Source organism: Lytechinus pictus, chromosome 8 (genome assembly GCF_037042905.1).
Source record: "Lytechinus pictus isolate F3 Inbred chromosome 8, Lp3.0, whole genome shotgun sequence".
Taxonomy (NCBI): domain Eukaryota; kingdom Metazoa; phylum Echinodermata; class Echinoidea; order Temnopleuroida; family Toxopneustidae; genus Lytechinus; species Lytechinus pictus.
In genome coordinates this window covers 4,269,661-4,286,691 of record NC_087252.1, presented here as the reverse complement: position 1 = coordinate 4,286,691, position 17,031 = coordinate 4,269,661, and the positions used below count along the sequence as shown (strand labels likewise).

At 34.7% G+C, this 17,031-nt stretch overlaps 1 protein-coding gene across 1 annotated transcript in view; it reads right to left on the bottom strand.

Annotated features, from left to right (window-relative positions):
- The window catches only part of LOC129267393 (uncharacterized), a 31,620-nt gene extending 15,352 nt beyond the window's left edge, over window positions 1-16,268 (bottom strand). The window contains exons 1-10 of the mRNA XM_054905107.2: window positions 15,866-16,268; window positions 7,000-7,329; window positions 6,196-6,431; window positions 5,548-5,665; window positions 4,667-4,783; window positions 3,620-3,670; window positions 2,542-2,700; window positions 1,600-1,764; window positions 921-957; window positions 32-111 (exon numbers count right to left, since the gene is read on the bottom strand). Of these exons, the coding sequence (XP_054761082.2) occupies window positions 32-111; window positions 921-957; window positions 1,600-1,764; window positions 2,542-2,700; window positions 3,620-3,670; window positions 4,667-4,783; window positions 5,548-5,665; window positions 6,196-6,431; window positions 7,000-7,329; window positions 15,866-15,938 (1,366 nt within the window). The 5' untranslated portion in view covers window positions 15,939-16,268. The remainder of the gene's footprint in view (window positions 1-31; window positions 112-920; window positions 958-1,599; window positions 1,765-2,541; window positions 2,701-3,619; window positions 3,671-4,666; window positions 4,784-5,547; window positions 5,666-6,195; window positions 6,432-6,999; window positions 7,330-15,865) is intronic.
- Window positions 16,269-17,031: the final 763 nt, after the last annotated feature.

Here is a 17,031-nt window from a genome sequence, read left to right as displayed (position 1 = left end):
AAATAAAAAATATAAAAATAGGAATCCTTACCGAACTCGGTCCTCACCGCTTTGGATAGTTTAGTGAGAAATTTGGTGACGGTCTCAACATCGTTTTGTACATCATTTGGACTAATGGGAAGAGAATGGATTGTTATTTTTTAGTTAAAAATTGACAATTCGGGGAAACTCAGAAATGTATTTCGAAGGCCAAGTCGCTCAAGGCCAAAACCGTTAATCAAACAGCAATGTTAAAATGAGCCCCAAGCAAGTATGGGTGATGCTGATGAATACAATATTCTGCATCACTACCAAGTTTTGAAATGATTAAGAAATGGTTTTCCAAGACACCATACAAAAAATAAAATACTACCATTATGGCGAATCATGAAAGTGGGATCTCGGTATTACCTGATGCGTGATTATTTCACCAAAATGAGGAATGGGTGAATTTCCACGCTTTAATTCTTTATTCATTTCGTAATAAGTATAATCAATTCATCAGAGTTAACTATAATACAAAACCTGTATTAAGTTTTGTTAGTGTGAAGTTATTCCGTTACACACTTTGAAATCAATTATATGTAAAACATCTAGTGAATAAATGTATATATCATAAACCATAAGTTGCGCAAAGGATGAACGCTTTGGGTCCCTGGCAAAATAATTTTTCTTTAATAAAAAAAATATTAAATTGATCCCTAACTATGAAATCGAACAATTCAGGATGCTTTACTCGTAAAGCCTTCTAACATGATTTTGTTTTAATTTTCAGGAAGTGTCAAAATGAAGTTCTTTATTAAAGAAAAACCTACCCATGAGAGTGCGTTCGATCTATGTGTTATACGATAACTTTAAGGACAGAGATTTAGAATAGTTCATATCTTTAATCCTTTACCAAAGTTCAGGACATGTTTTTTTATTGAAAAATAATTACTCACCGAATTACAAATATAAGGAGAGATATCACTTTCTCTTCTGATGGCAGATCCATGACAAAACGTCAAGAGGATAACAGGAAGGGAAAAAATCGGAGATTAAATAATGATAATAATGAAAAGAATTGTAATAATTATATTCACAATAATAATGATAACAATAATATTATTGATAATAATGATGATAATGATAATAATGATAATGATAACATTAATGATAACTCTTATTTATCCAGGAAAACCACTTCGGTTATTTGTTCTTCCAGCGGGCCATGCGTAACATTACAAGTTATAATTTATCCTTCTCCATTCTAAATGAATACTTATAATAGACGTACCATTACCCATTCTGTTTTATTTGATCTGCAATGTGTACGTAGGATTGGGGTTATGCCGATTTCTTCACAAATAATAAATATTTTTAATACTTTGTGTATATATTCATCGTTTCACAAAAGAAAACAGACGGCTGAATATGGCATGGTTAGAGTACATGATAATTCGTGAATGATTAACATATATACTAATATATATTCACATCAAATTAAAAGTAAAGTGAGAATCATTATTTACGTTTACAAATGAATTGAAGCTTTCTGAGATATCTTTTAAATGTTAATAGGCCTACATTATTGTATTATATTATTGAGATATGATATATACTAATTAAATGTTATCTTACTTATATTTGTCATTATCGTCTTATTAATCTTATTAATAGCTAAGTCACGCATTCCTTTGTTGTCTTGTATGTGTATGTTATCCGTGATTTTATAGAAGGTTGGTTCTAATGTGACTCCACCAGAAGATGATCCTGCGACGACCTCTATCTCTTTGTTATACACACCTTCAAAAAAAATAAGAGAAAGAACATTTTACCCACCATTGTTTAACATCGCCATTATTACTTCTGTTGTCATCATTATCAATTACATTTATCAGTATTATTGTTTTTACTACAATCATCATTGTTATTGTTGTTATTGTTATTATTGTTGTTGTTCTAAATAATGATATTTGTAATACGTTTAAGACATACATTTGTTTTAAACATGTCTTAGCGCTTTTCAGATTATATCATTTCCCCGGTCATCGAATTCAATCAGTCATTCCTGCACACACATCGTATATTCCCTGGCGAGCATTCCAGTATGTCGCCATTGAGGTGCACACCGTACTAGACAAGTCACGATAACTTTCACATCACACTGGGTACCCATTTAGCATCTGGGTTCAGAGTGGGAAATTGTGGATTAACGCCTTGCCAAAGGACGCTAGATAATAACAGTTGGATTCGACCACACAACCTTCTAATTAAAAGCCGAGACTAAGAACCACTACACCTATGCTCATCATCGTTAATATCATTACCATCTCATTTTTATTCTTACCATCATCAGGAGTATAGTATCATCATCGTGTTTTCAACTTAATGATTATTTCTATCATTACAATCATGATTTTCGACATCCTAATTAGTTTGATCATTATTTACCATTATACCATTGCTGTTATCATTATTCTTGTTTTTGTTTTTGTTTCTGTAAATGCTTGTGTTGCCTCTAGTGTTATTATGGTAGTTCTTTTTCATAGGTCTCGGGCTGGAAATAGTTACAGAACTCACCGGAGTACGCACATTTCAAGGACCGTATGAAGGATGATTTCCCCGCACCTGTAAGACCAACGATTGCCATTCGTGTAGGTGCATTTGGATATGTACCCCGCGCAAGAACCTTGTCCGTTAGCGATCCAGGGCTGTAGTCCCGTATATTTCTTCGAAGACCTCCAATGTAGAATTGATGCAAAATTTGATAAGGAGAATGATAATAATGAAATGGTAATAACGATAGTATTGGTAATGATGATTAATGACGTTCATGAAATAGGCCTACCTAACATCAAATTGAATAAATGATTAATTCAAATTCAAGTTAATTTTATTCTTTAAAGTCTTTTAAAAGAAGATCAAATTGTATATTCATATAAAATAATCAGTACAGGATAAGGAGGGCAACAACTAGTTAACACTAGAAAATGAATGTATCTTAATATAAATAGAATAATGGATAAATGATAATTGGATTAGTTTTATATTGCGTCTTTAAGATGTAATAAGAGTATGCACGAGCGTGGACTTTCACGTTGCCAGGAATGAATCAGCTCCTGGCTCCCTCACATTACCGGTACCCTTACTCAGGTCTTGTAGGCTTTATAGATCTATTTCTAAATCCAATTCTTAAAAACCTTTTTTTGCTTGTTCCCTCTTACCCCTTTTTGGAAAATCCTGGATCTCATCACGTGTTATCATGTGAGTAGGGCCATGTCCTTCACGCAGATATTAACTGACCCGACCATTCCTTTTTATTAATTATTACCCTAGACTGTGAAATGCACTTTCAAGAAAACAGTATATATTTGAACCATTAGCAATGCAAAACTTTCCAACATAAATTCTCGGCATCTTTTTGGCATGGTAACGTGCAATGTTTCATAAATTAGATTGGAATTTTTAAAGGAGCACAGTTGAAACTTTTTGTTGGTAATAAGAAAGCGTGATGCACCTGGTGATTCAGAAATAACGAAGGCCTATAGAACGTTTTTGTGATTTTGATGGGGTTTACTCAATTACGCCAGTTTTTTAGCGATATTTTGCAAAATTTCGTTTATATTGAACATAACAGAGGTATTGGAAACAATCTTACTTTGTACTTCGTTTAAAGGTATACTGTCAAGATTTGCAGATCCAGCTCCATCTAGATTGGGAATGAAATTATCAAATGATATTCATGTAAACTTGCTATGATGTGGCTTCAGCTCATGTCCTATCAATGACAATTATTACAGAGGAAAATTCTGTACGTGTTCCTTTAACTGTTTAAGCGAAGCAATTAACACGTATTCATCTAGTAATTGTTAACCAATGTTGCATGTCTTAGAATCTATGTCTTGTTTTTTTTCCATTTCACCACGATGCACACAATCGTCTAGACGAAAAACAAACGAGAAAATCCAACAGAGATGATGTCATCAATATAAATAAATTGCAAAACGGGTATACAAGTTCTAGAAAGGCCCTATAAAAATATTAATGCAGAAAAAACAAATGAGTATGTTGGCTATTCAGACAGGAACAGGGGCACGAGGGGGGGGAGGTGCAGCACTCTTATATTTTCCAAGTATTGGAAAAGAAGGGGAAAGAACGGAGAGAAGAAAAGACAGTCAGAAAATGGAGAGCTGACAGGCTTTTGTCGAAAGTTGGTGGACCGGGACAGTATCAGAATGTCTGGATTCTTGACAACGAAATATTTGTAATTTTTCGACCGGTGCAAGTCTTCGGATGATCTTCTGTCCTCGACAAAGCCTCTCAGCTCTCCATTGTGAGTTAAATTGCATTTTCAAGTGAATCGATGCCTTAATTGTAGAGACATTCCTCGTAGTAAATGCGAAAACTACCTCGTATTTAATCGAGAAAAAAGGTGTCATGACTTTCAGGTAATTTTACTTTTATCAAAATATACTTGCACTGCCACTCCAAAACGAAAAGAGATCTTTGTGACGTATATTTTTCCGAAAATGTAGAGGCACATTGAACATCAAATGATAAAATTATTTCTCAAGTATCTTGCTTGATCACTCCGCTGAAACTACATCTGAAGTTGTTTTTTTTTATAATAGTGATATTGAGAGATTGTACTGAATATGGTTCTCAAATATTTTCTAAATAACTACAAGGAAATGTCAATATTTACCTCGTGATAAGCAGGGTATGCCGACCTTTATGTGATAGAACACTACGATTAAAACAAGTATGATGACTATCCCTAATATGAGAAATGTTATGAGAACTATATATCCCGGATGTAACCCTGAAATAGATAGAACGACAAGATGAAAAGAAAAAGTCTTATTTTTTTTAATAAGTAAGCAGTCTGATTGAACTAATATAATGCGATTGTTCTGTTCAATTGGATAATCGCGTCGGGTCTGGTGGACGTGTAGCCTAACCTTTCGTGAAAATGTTGATCCTTGCTATTACTGAATGAGACGTATAACCTTTGATGAAGGATTATATATCTGACTCTCGCTTTCCAAACAGAGGGTCGTGGGTTCAAATCCTAGCCATGTCGTGTTTTCCTTAAGGTAAGAAATTTATCCTCACTGTGCTGCACTCGACCCAGGTGAGGTAAATGGGTACCCAGCAGGATTAATTCCTTGAACGCACGAGCGCTGAAATGAAACTCGAGATAAAGCCTTGTTTATTATTGGTTGAGCAGCCCTGGTCTCTATGATAACTGCCGGACCTGTTTTCAGGCAAGAATAGCATCAACCTTAACCCGCCCCCCCCCAAAAAAAAAAATAAAAAAAAATTGGCTCGTGCTTCGCGCTCGCATCTTTCTACGCCTTTGTTTGTGTTTGTTTAACCAAATAATATTGCATTGCTTCATAAATCGACACAGGGCATCTTCTCCCAGATGCCACTTATGATTTAACTGATAAAAAATGTAGGACTACGTGTTATTGATAAAATCAATATAACAAACAAGAATTTGAAAAATAATAGAATGCGTCACTAATTAAATGAATCAAATGAAAAACCCTGAAAAGTTTGCATCAGGGTTAAGGATAGTACCTGTTTGGGGGGTTTCCGTAGTTTTACTACCAAAGGACGCTGTCGTGGAAGAGACCCCATTTACCGCCTGTCCTCTCGCTTCGCATTTATACTGATGATCGAACTCGGACCTGGATATCTGATAATAAAGAATGCAGCATCGGCATGAATACTATTTAATTTCTGACACTTTTACTTTGTGAAAGCTGAAATATCAAGTTTACGGCATATTATTCAGACAAAAAGAAAAAAGTACAAGTACATGATAATGTATAAGTGAATGGCATAAACATGAATATCTTTGACTAAATATTACCATTCATCAAATTGTCTTAATAGGATTTATTCATTTTGGTAATTTCAGTACTTAGTTTGAATATTTATTATAAATTTTTGTACTTCAAAAACCATGAAACATATGTTTTCCAAATTAATGTTCAACTCTTTTGGTTTAAACTCGAATGATTTCTTTTTTGTAGTAATGGCGCAGTCACATTTCCCCTACGGTCGCCAAACGGCGACTTGAAAACAGCCTTTTTTTACATGTTTGTACCTGCTACATGTAGGTAGTTTGAATAAAATTAAATAAAACGTTTTTTTGGACTCGCCGTACGGTGGCCGTGGAGGGAATGTGACTACAGCATAAACTGTTTCATTATGTCACTTAACCTGTAATACAGATGAGACGGTGTAGAGTCCATTTTGATCATATACAAGCGGTGGATCAGTTTCCCGCAATATGCCGTCGATCTTTTTCCAGGTAAGGTTTACAGGGGGTCGAACTTGATGGAGCTCACAAACCAAGTTCACCTGCTCAGGTGGGTTCTTGTCAATGAAGTAAGTACAGTGTCCTGGCGTTGTCACATGACATAACTTGATGACTGGTTCCAGGGGCTCTGCCAAAGCTTGCAGAGGTTATAAAAAACAGTTTGATAAAGATTTTGGCAAACCTGAAAATTCATTTTCAATGTTTGAATTGAGTCAGATAAAATGGAATAGGCCTAAATACAATATCATAAAACACACGAGTGAAATTCTGAGTATTTAAAAAAAAACGGGGATAAAACGTTTCATTAAAAGGTCAAATCGAAAAGGTAAGACGGAAAATAAAAAAAGTTGTTGTAGGTCTATGTGATCAAGCATTTTCACTCTAAAATCAAACTTCTTACACTCTAAAAATGAAACGTTATATCGACATTTGAAATGTTGGAAGATGACCAAAACCTTTTCTATATGTTGCATTTACCACTTAAAATGATTCGAACAAATACGTAAAATGTTGGAGTCACATTATGCTAGGTTGGAGTGGCATTTTTTTAAATGTTGTCACTTCTCCAATCTTTCAAATGTTGATTTAACATTTAATAAGAGTGTTTTGTGTCCTCTGGAAATAATATAAACAAGTAAATATAAAATCCAAATATTATTACAATTATTAATATGAGTTATATGACTGTTCTACTTAAAACTTACCTAGAACACTCAAATTCGTGTAGCCCCTCTCATCTTCATGATTATCGAGTTCTACTTGGCAAGAATATGTGGTCTCGTCCAGCAGAGACACATTACGTATCGTCAGACGGTAATCATTTTCAGACTTCGTGATATTGAACCTGTCAATTCCTGCATCTTCTACAATCCCCTCGAACTCGCGGGCTACGAGTGTTACGTCGTCGTCTGTGGCTCCTGTTGAATCATGCTTCCACCACCAGACGAAAGTTGGATTTCCGGTGAAATTGCATGGTATGGATACATTTCCCCCTTTCACTGCTGTTACCGATTGCTCCGTGAACACTGTAAATGCTGAAGGAGAAAGTAAATCGATTGAGTTTTTTGTTCCTTAATTAAATACCGAGAGTTAGACCCTGGCCATGATATCCACTGTTTCTTGAAAAAGGCCTACACAGATGCTTATGGTTTACTGGTTTTGTAAGAAAATTGATGGTATTGTCCTTGCATATACAACTACTGCTTTACAAAATACATTCTTTGGTGTCTAATTCTCCAAATAAAAGCGAAGATTGCGAAGAACGGCGATATGCCTAAACTTTATCTCCATTACTTTTCTCGGTATTTTGATGTAAAGGGGAAAGTTTAGAAATTGAAGATTTTTTTTCAATCCAGGACAGATTTAATTATTATTATCTTAGATAAATCGATTTTCATGCAGTGTTGTAGTCAAGGCTCAAACCTCCAAGGCCAAGGCCAAGGCCTTAATACCCAAGGCCAAGGCTTCAATACCTTGGCCAAGGCCAAGGCATTTCAAACTTTCAATACATGTATACGGAACAATGAGACAACAATGCTTAGGCGGCAGACATGACACACAGGGCAAAATGTATTATTAAAGGTGTGAGCGAGCGATAAGTTTGACCTTGTACATGTAAAACAAAAAATAATTTCATGATAGATTTAGACATTAAAATAATAATATAGTTACCTTTGTACATTTAATACATTATTTTTCTAGGCGATTTACATTGCAATTATTATCATTACAACGGTCGTCTGATCCTGGCATGCCCATTATCAACGTATGTCTTTCTCCACTCCCTGTGACAGGGGAGGCAGAACGTGTTTTGGGGGGATGTCAAAGCCTAAAAATACACCTTTAAGTCAAAATGAAAGCCTTTTTAAAGTGATTTCTAATTGATAAGACATATATTTTGATTTAGGCTTTACTTTTCTGCCAGAAAGCGTAGCGAGCGAGCTGTTTTGAAAAAAAAATAAATTCTTAAGTTTTAAAACTCGCTTTTCGGTCAATTATGGCGCTAAAAGGGCAGCCTTGCTAGATATTGCCAGCACGAACCACGAGCTCAAACTTCCGGACATTTCGTGTAATGAGAAATGAAAATTAAATATTACGAGCTGTTTTTGTAATCATGAAAAAAAGATGTGCATCTTAAAGAATTCACGCGAACGCGAAGCGCGAGCGGAAATTTTCCTGACCAGAAAAGAAAGCTGTTCTGGACTGCATTTAGTGACTCATAAATAGGATACATTAAACTCACCAATAAAATAATGCGAGCGCAAAGCGCGAGCTCAAAAATTTGTGATATTCTAACCTGAAAACTGGACATTCTACGCATTTTTTTTGGAAATGGGAACAGAATGAGTACTTTACTTAACAATTTATGCGAGCGCGATCCAAAATTTGGTGATTTTTAAATCTAAAATGTATTATGTTTTAGTACAAAAAAGGTATTTCTTTTTGAAAAAGGGCACATTTGATTTGGAAAAAGGGCATTTTCGATTTTGGAAAACGGGCATTTTTTCCTACAGGGAATTTTTCAGGGGGGGGGGGGGGCAAGAGAGCACAAGCGCAAGTTAAAATTTTCAAATGCTGACCTGAAAATGATTAGTTCTTAGGACTCTTGTCAATTTTCATGTTTTTTCTGCTTACAACCAATATTAAATTTCAATTCTCTTTTCTTGTATCTTCTATTAATTTACCTCTAAAAACCGGAATAAAGAATGATAAAAAATAAAGTTATATTCAAAAGGATATAAAATAAACGGGGCACACCCCACACCATTAGTTGGGGGAGGTTAAATCTTATTTCTTAAATTTATGAAATAGGGTTTTCTATGAAACCACACTGACACAAAAACAAATATTTTGATTGTTTCCTTGAAACTGTAGTGAAAATTAAATTCATTGTAGAACCATATGATTAAAAATTAGTAACCCTTTTTTTACTCTATTTTGTTAATCTGAGACACTATACCCCCCCCAAAAAAAAAAAAAAAAAAAAAAGTTAGATGTACTGCGTATCAACATATTAACTGATTTAGCAGTATATTCTGCCAAACCAGCCTCCCCTTAATTCTCTCTATCTCTCTTCCCATTCCTCAGTCTTGCCTGTTGTGTTCAAGTTTACCGAAACTTTTCAGAATATCATTAAGACTTGAAACATTCTTGTTGGTCAAAGATAATACAAGGAAAATCCTAATGGAATAGAAATCAACCTTGTTGTCATTCTTTAGAGTTACATGTAGCTATTCTCATGAAAACTGTTGTCAAAATTGCAGTCAGATCTGTCAGAATTATTCCAGTCATAAAATCACTATAATCTTTATCATTTTCATTATCATTGATTTTGCCATTATCATCATTTTTAAACAACATATTACTAATGAATAATGTTATTTTTCATCACTTCTGTTTTCTTTGTTACTTAATTATGTGATGATAATTCTTAAATATTGAAATTGATGGCACTGCTAAGTACATTTACATGTACTACTACTGCTGCTGCAACTGCTATACAGTGCGTATCAAAAAAAGTTTACACTTTGAAAAAGCCCTAGGAAATAAAAAATATACAACATGTGGGTAATTTTTTCACATATGATCTTGGGTTTGGGTCTCATCTATCCAATGAAAGTAAAAGTTTTGACAGAATGTTACACTTGAGTGAGCACTGTCCGTTTTTGTAAAGCTCGCAGAAATCTGTTTGCGCAGAAATGCTCGTTTTCACGCTGTGTCAAGGGGAACGGGCGAAATCAAACTTACCCTGCGAAACATTTTTCATACATTTCCCTTGTACTTTTAGTCAATTTAGATAAAACGGATACATTCAAGCATTTTGTAACAATTTTGCCACCCGAATTGAAATTTCAACACTTAGTAAGCACAAACTTAACCCTTTTTGTGCCAACTGGATTTAAGGACATAGCTGAATCTGAACAAAAGTTTACATCAGACATCTCCAGCATTTTTTCACTAAGTTTTTATCATTTAAAGTGGGTTTACATTTCATTTTTCATTTAATACTTGTTTCTCCACACTTTTCCCAAGCTTGACAATGATTAACAAGATGAAAATCAAGCCTTAGCCATTTCATGAAAATCACAGCTCAGTGTAAAGCAAATATCGTCTTGATGGCCTTGGTTTGTGGGGAAGTGAGGTTGGGCGCAATGCACTCTTTGAAGTGTTTTGGGCAAGGAAACAAGTTTAAAAAAGGTGAAAGATATCTTCAAATAAATTTTACTAGCTAAATTCAACGTGTTCTTCTTGATTAAGGTCTCCTTTTATTCTCATAACTATTTCAAAGTTCTGCGCAAATCATTTTTCACTAACTTTTCAAAAGTAAGTGGTGCTCACTCAAGTGGAAATATTTTTCGACAGTTATATCGTCATTTCCTTAAATGGATCTGTACCAATGTTAAAATGTGGGAAAATCTTCAGGATATTACAAATGTATAATTTTACAGGACTTTTTCTAAGTGTAAACTTTTTTTGATACGCACTGTACTGCTGACAGGTAGTATTGACCCCTAGTGTCATTAGATATACAGAACAATTTAAACATTTGTACCTACTTATATAAAAACAAATGAAAGTACAAAATATGAAATGCCTTGAAAAAGCCTTGAAAATGCCTTGAAAATGCCTTAAAATTTCAAGGCTCAAAATCCTCAAGGCCAAGGCCAAGGCACTCTTAAGGCCAAGGCTTGAATGTTCAAGGCCAAGGCTTTGAAAAGCGGCCTTAAGGCCAAGGCCGAGCATCAAGGCACTACAACACTGTTTTCATGAAGTGCTTTCCAGGCCCGAGCAGATATTCACTTGCGTATACCTTAAAGTGAAATTCACTCTGATAATAAGTTGGTTTTAATAAAAGTAGGAAGACTACAAGAGAACATTGGTGAAAGTCTGATGAAAACCCGTCAATGAATGATGGAATTTCTTGACATTTTCTGTAGTGTTTATTTTGTGATTTACAGACTAGCAGCTTCTCGATGCTGTGTGATATAACTTCAAAATGATGCAATTTCCTCATTCATGATTTTGAAAAATGTTATGTGTGATGGATCATCAAACACTAGTCTACAGGCACAGAACCTTGGTTTCCACATGATGTGTAATACAGTGTCTGTAAGAGTGAGACTAGATTCACTGTTTACTGTGGCTGGCTCTATTTCACACAGACAGAGTTTACGGAGACTAGTCTTTACTCCAGACCTGTTATTGGTTAAACTGTCAAATAGCTGTGCTTGCAGACAAATCAGACACAATATTTTATAACCCCTCCTTTCGGAAAATAACTGTATTCCTCATATTCCATTAAAAATCGAAATGCTCGCATATGACGTCACAAAGGCAAGAACATTAAAAACTAATCTCTCTCTTATTCTTTTGATAGATTTTCATCACACATTCACCAGTATATTATCATCATAGTGAATTTCCGCTTTAAATATTTTGCTTCATATATCTAACATGAAACCATTCCTCAAGCATCGGATGGAATGAAACGGATATTTAAGGATAAGTTTTCTTTATTACAAAATTAATTCGTAATCTGCATTGATGCGTCGAAATAAAGTTCGATCAATTTATAATTACTTTAAGTGTCAATAACAATGATCGCTCTAGATCAATCTAGAAAAAGAAACATATAAAATGTAAATTCCGGGGTTTTTAGCATATAGAAAGGGCGAATCGTTTCAAATTTAATCATAAATTATGTCTCTGGTCATCGAACATCTGGGTAGCGTTTCATGAAAGGACTTGTCAGACGTTTTATCCCACAAGTCCTATTTTATCCGACAGTTAGTATATCAACAGTGCTTCTCAACCAAAGAGAATCCAGGAAAGTTGTCAGTTGTTGATGAAACGCCCCCCAGATGATGTTTATCTATTTACTCAAGACAACCCATATATGTTTGTGCACCTCTTTGAATGATAATTGCGGTCTTCATTTGCAGTCTTCACGAAAGCTTGATTATAGGAAATGATCCATAATTAATACAAATATGCCTGGATAGATATGAATGATTGAAAACATTTGACAGGGTAAAAAAAATAGTTTCCTTTAATAGATCGTTCAAAAAAGTTCAAAAGTTCGTCTTTATTCACCATATTCGTAAATTTCTTTCGGTCGTAACTACGATTAAATAATCTAAATGCCATTTTAAACAATTAAAACTAGTACACAGTGCAAACAATGTACATAAATCCTTCATCCTTCGATTATGTTATAATATAACTTACTTAAACCTACTTTGGTTTACTAGATTGTACACTGTATTACTGTTTCTAACAAAGTTCAAAGGTCAGCTTTTTCAAGAATACATGATTTATTCTTGTGATTTTTAATCTACATAATCAAGTAACTCATAAATTTTTATTAACTTTGTTACCTTGATTACCTCACTAATCTCCTGGGTCACAGAGTTATGCTATATTAAAGGTGAAGGGTACAAAACCTACGTTTTCCAAGTTTTAGGCTTTAATACACAAGTCATGGACATGCACAGAACCCACTTTGTTGTAAGGTTTTAGTCTCTTCAGAGTTTTTCTTTGCAAATTTTAGGGAAAATGTTACCCTTCTGATTTGTTTTTCTTTGCAAATGAATGTTACATGTGTCTAGATGAAAATTTGGTTGAGCACATTGTTTGGCATAAGATCACAATCCTGTAATGCAATGATTAGAAGAGAAGTGCAGCGTCGACAAGGATGGTAGTGTGAAAACTTTGGAGGTGTTGGTGCTAAAGATAGCTATGAACTTGTTCAACAGAGATTGAAGCTAGGCAGTTGATATGTAAATGCCAGTCACTCACAAAACGTTTACAGAGGGGATAGCATTTCAATATAATTTAAAACAAAAACTGTGATGAAACCAAAACCTTACAACAAAGTGGGTTTCGTGCATGTACATTAAAACTTGAAAAAGTCGGTTTTGAACCCTTCGCTTTCGATGGACCAGAACTATGTGACCCGTTACAATTGTGACGCAAGCAAGGTGCCAAATTAAAAATAATGAGATACGAACTTATGTAGAGTAGAAATAAAAAAAAACTATATTATGCATTTTTTAATACAGCTGACCTTTGAACTTCGGTTACCCTTTTTTGAAACACCCTGTATAATTTAGATTCACCTTGTGAAGAAATCCTTACTTAATCTGATAGTAACTTGGCACTCAAAGTGAACACAACCGGGTCCCTTGAAGCTTCCGCTTCAAGGAAAACAATCATGTTAGAATTTTTTTCGTTCACTTTTTTTTAATGATTTTCTTTAATTCTATATATTTCGGATACCGTCAGGGGCGGATCCAGGATTTTCTATCAGGGGAAAGGGCACATTTCCCGATTGAAATTTGACAGACACGGAGCCCTCCCCCCCCAAAAAAAAAAAAAAAAAAACATGAGTATTTACCAAAAATTCAATGTCATTTCGTCCGCGGAAAATTTGACAAGAAAAAAAAAGAAAAAAGTCTTCACTTTAAATTAAGGTCATTTCGTCTGCGGGGAAAATTTGAAAAGCAAGAAAAAAATGGACCTCACTTTCAAACGGGGGGGGGGGGTGGGGGCACGCTTGGATAAAAACGGCATATCTACATTAAACAATTTGGATGTGCCCCCCTCCCCTGGATCCGCCACTAGATCCCATTGTATGCTAGCTTTTGTAAGCTATTTCATTTCTCTTCCTACCCTTCATTCTTATATTCCCCTTACATATGCTTTTCACAACTTTGGTGTTTACAAGTACACGGCAAGCTTTAATGGGAATTCCCACTGGGATTCCCCCACAGACGTTACATTGCCTATATTATTTACATGGATTTGCATGCCTTTCACCAAAACATTTTGCGTGTGCAAATTTATCATGAACTATCTAGAATACAACTAAGTAGAATTATAATCCAGGAATGGAATAGTTACGGGAAATTGTTTTTTAGGTATACTGTATATCGATCTTGTCGATTTTCGAGTAGTCAAAATACTAACTTCTGCACAGTTCCGACGCATTCGCATTAGTAGGCCAAATATGCGTTTCGGGGGGGGGGGGGGGGTTATCTTCTCACGAGTCCGATTTTAATTAATCGTTATTTTTTTAACCTGATTTCTAATTATAAATGCGATTCAAACGAGGAACAACACATATTGGGCAATTTTCACCTACCTAAAGTTGGCCAATTTCATGACCAATGTGTTTAGGCAAAAAGTGTCAGTAAACCTTAATCTGCTTTGCAAACCCTTCAACATAAGGGTCTGAAGGTGCAGCCTATAACACCTTGTGTACTGATGGACCTGTTGCTCGCTGAATTGAAATATCATTTTTTGTATTTAAGCTAGTCTTTGCTTTGAGACACACTTTTAAATCAGTCTCAATGAGGTTATGTGCCTTCAGACTAATGCGACCCAACGTTGGTTAATAGAATTGGATACTATAGTTACAATATTGACCAACCCATTTCAAGAGTAGGGGAGACCGCGGACAATAACATTGTAGCAACATTTTCCAAACTTGACAGTCTTGTCAACTCCATTAAATAAAACGAAATCATACAATTCTAGGCTTGACGTTTGAATAGGGTTTGGTTAAGTTTAGCGATTAACAGAAGCTATTATCATTTCAAAATAAGAAGTCAAGTGTACCGAGTGTTACAATCGCCCCACAGCTATTACACGATTATGGGCAGTTGTAACATTATCTTTATCTCTATCCACGCTTTTGTTGCATTTCAGTTTGGTCAAAAGGGGTTAGATCCACAACTATATTTTAAAAAATAATGTATATAAAAAATGAAGACACGTATATTTCTTTTACACCCAATGTTATGTTCACATGATAGGGTAGTACATCATGCCAATTTAGTTTCTCATAAGAATATAGCTGGGAGATTTAAAAAACCTGATTTCTCTTGGAAAGGTCCAAAAATGATGTAACCCCTTTTGCAACCAGAAAAAAAAAACCTCTTCGTAATTTATATTATACTATATATATATATATATATATATATATATATATATATATATATATATATATATATATATATATATATATATATATATTCATGCATAATGTGTATTATGTAGACTAGCTTAGCCGGGGTAATATATGAGCGCCTTGGGCACCAACCAAGGTGGATACGTGCGCTATACAAACCCTATTGTTTTATTATTATTATATCCTATAATTATGGATATATTGTATTTTTTAAGTTCTAATTGATCATGTATCATAATCAATGCCCAACATAGGGGTATTAGGCATCTTTATTACCTGTTTGCAAAATGTACATAATTTTTACTCTGTACAGATTCGTGTAATTCAGTCTTTGGTTACAAACTTGTTTTCATTATAATAAATACAATTTATCCATATCTATTAAAAAGATATGTTAAAGAATGTTTATTTCTCATGCCTTAACTTAAAGAAAAAGGTTAAAAAAAATCGTGAAAACAAAAGTATATTTTCTCATCTCGACGAGGCTCCTCTGTATTGTGCTGTTAATATTCATCATGAGGAAAAGGGGCACATAATATTAATAGAGATTCCTTTATCCATCAACATGAGAAGAATGAGAGAAAAAAGTCAATACTCACACGATGAAACTACAAAACAATGCAGAAAGACAATGAAGATGAAACACGTTCTCCTGAGATTAAGAGTGAACATTGTTGTAGCCTTGGTTGACAAGAGATACGGCCGCTTTAATTCTTCAAAATGATAATGCTGATTACATTAGATGGCTGCCAATCAAATCCTGCTGTTTGATGATTATCGATACATCTCTGAATCCGTTGATACAATGCTAATGCTGCATATTAACTGACGTATAGCATGTGGTCATGGGGAACTATCACCACTGAGGACTATCAAAGTGAATAGGAAGATAGGGAGCACTAGAGAATGATCATGAGAACGATGAAATACATGTATTTGGTGATGTTTAGTGATTGCAAACGAAACATGAAAATATGGGTTGAATACAAGCAAACTGGGGTCAAATGTTGCGTGGAATTCCCCGGGGAATTCCCCGCCTTGGTAGTCTTTTACCCAGGACTTGGTATCATTTTCGGCGTAGGCTTACTAATATTTCAATATTATTATCATATATATATGTGCAGCTATGGGATAAAGAGGTATTCAGGATGAAAATAATTATATTTCAGTAAATAGGAAAGAATTCAGCAAGCAAAATTCTGAATATTTTATCAAAATCTGATAGCAAATATCTAAGTTATAGTATTTTGAATTTTAGCGATATTTTGTGAAACAATTATAATTATATGCACGTAATTATTGGATGGCTGGTGATAAAAATAATGAAATAATCTGTATGGTGCATATATCCACCTTCCTAGGTGCTCAAGGGGCTCCTATCCCCGGCTAAGCTGGTCTACCGATTCCGGTGCGCACATTTTTTTTTGGAGGAATTACTTCCTGCCGGTACTCATTTACCTCACCTGGTTTGAGTGCAGCTCAATGTGGGTAAATTTCTTACTGTAGGAAAACACCAGTGGCTTGGAATCGAATCCATGTCCTTCAGATTAAAAGACGAGAGTCTTAACCACAAGACCACGACCCTCCCTCTGATGTCCCCCACTTTCTATTTTCTTATTACGTGAATCACTACTTCATATTTTCATACATATGGTTATGGTTATAATAAATCGTAGCAATGAGTATCTAGTGCATCGATTTAGTTGTCTGTTGATTTTTTTTAATTCTTGGAGGAAAAACGGGGATTTAACAAAATTTCACATTG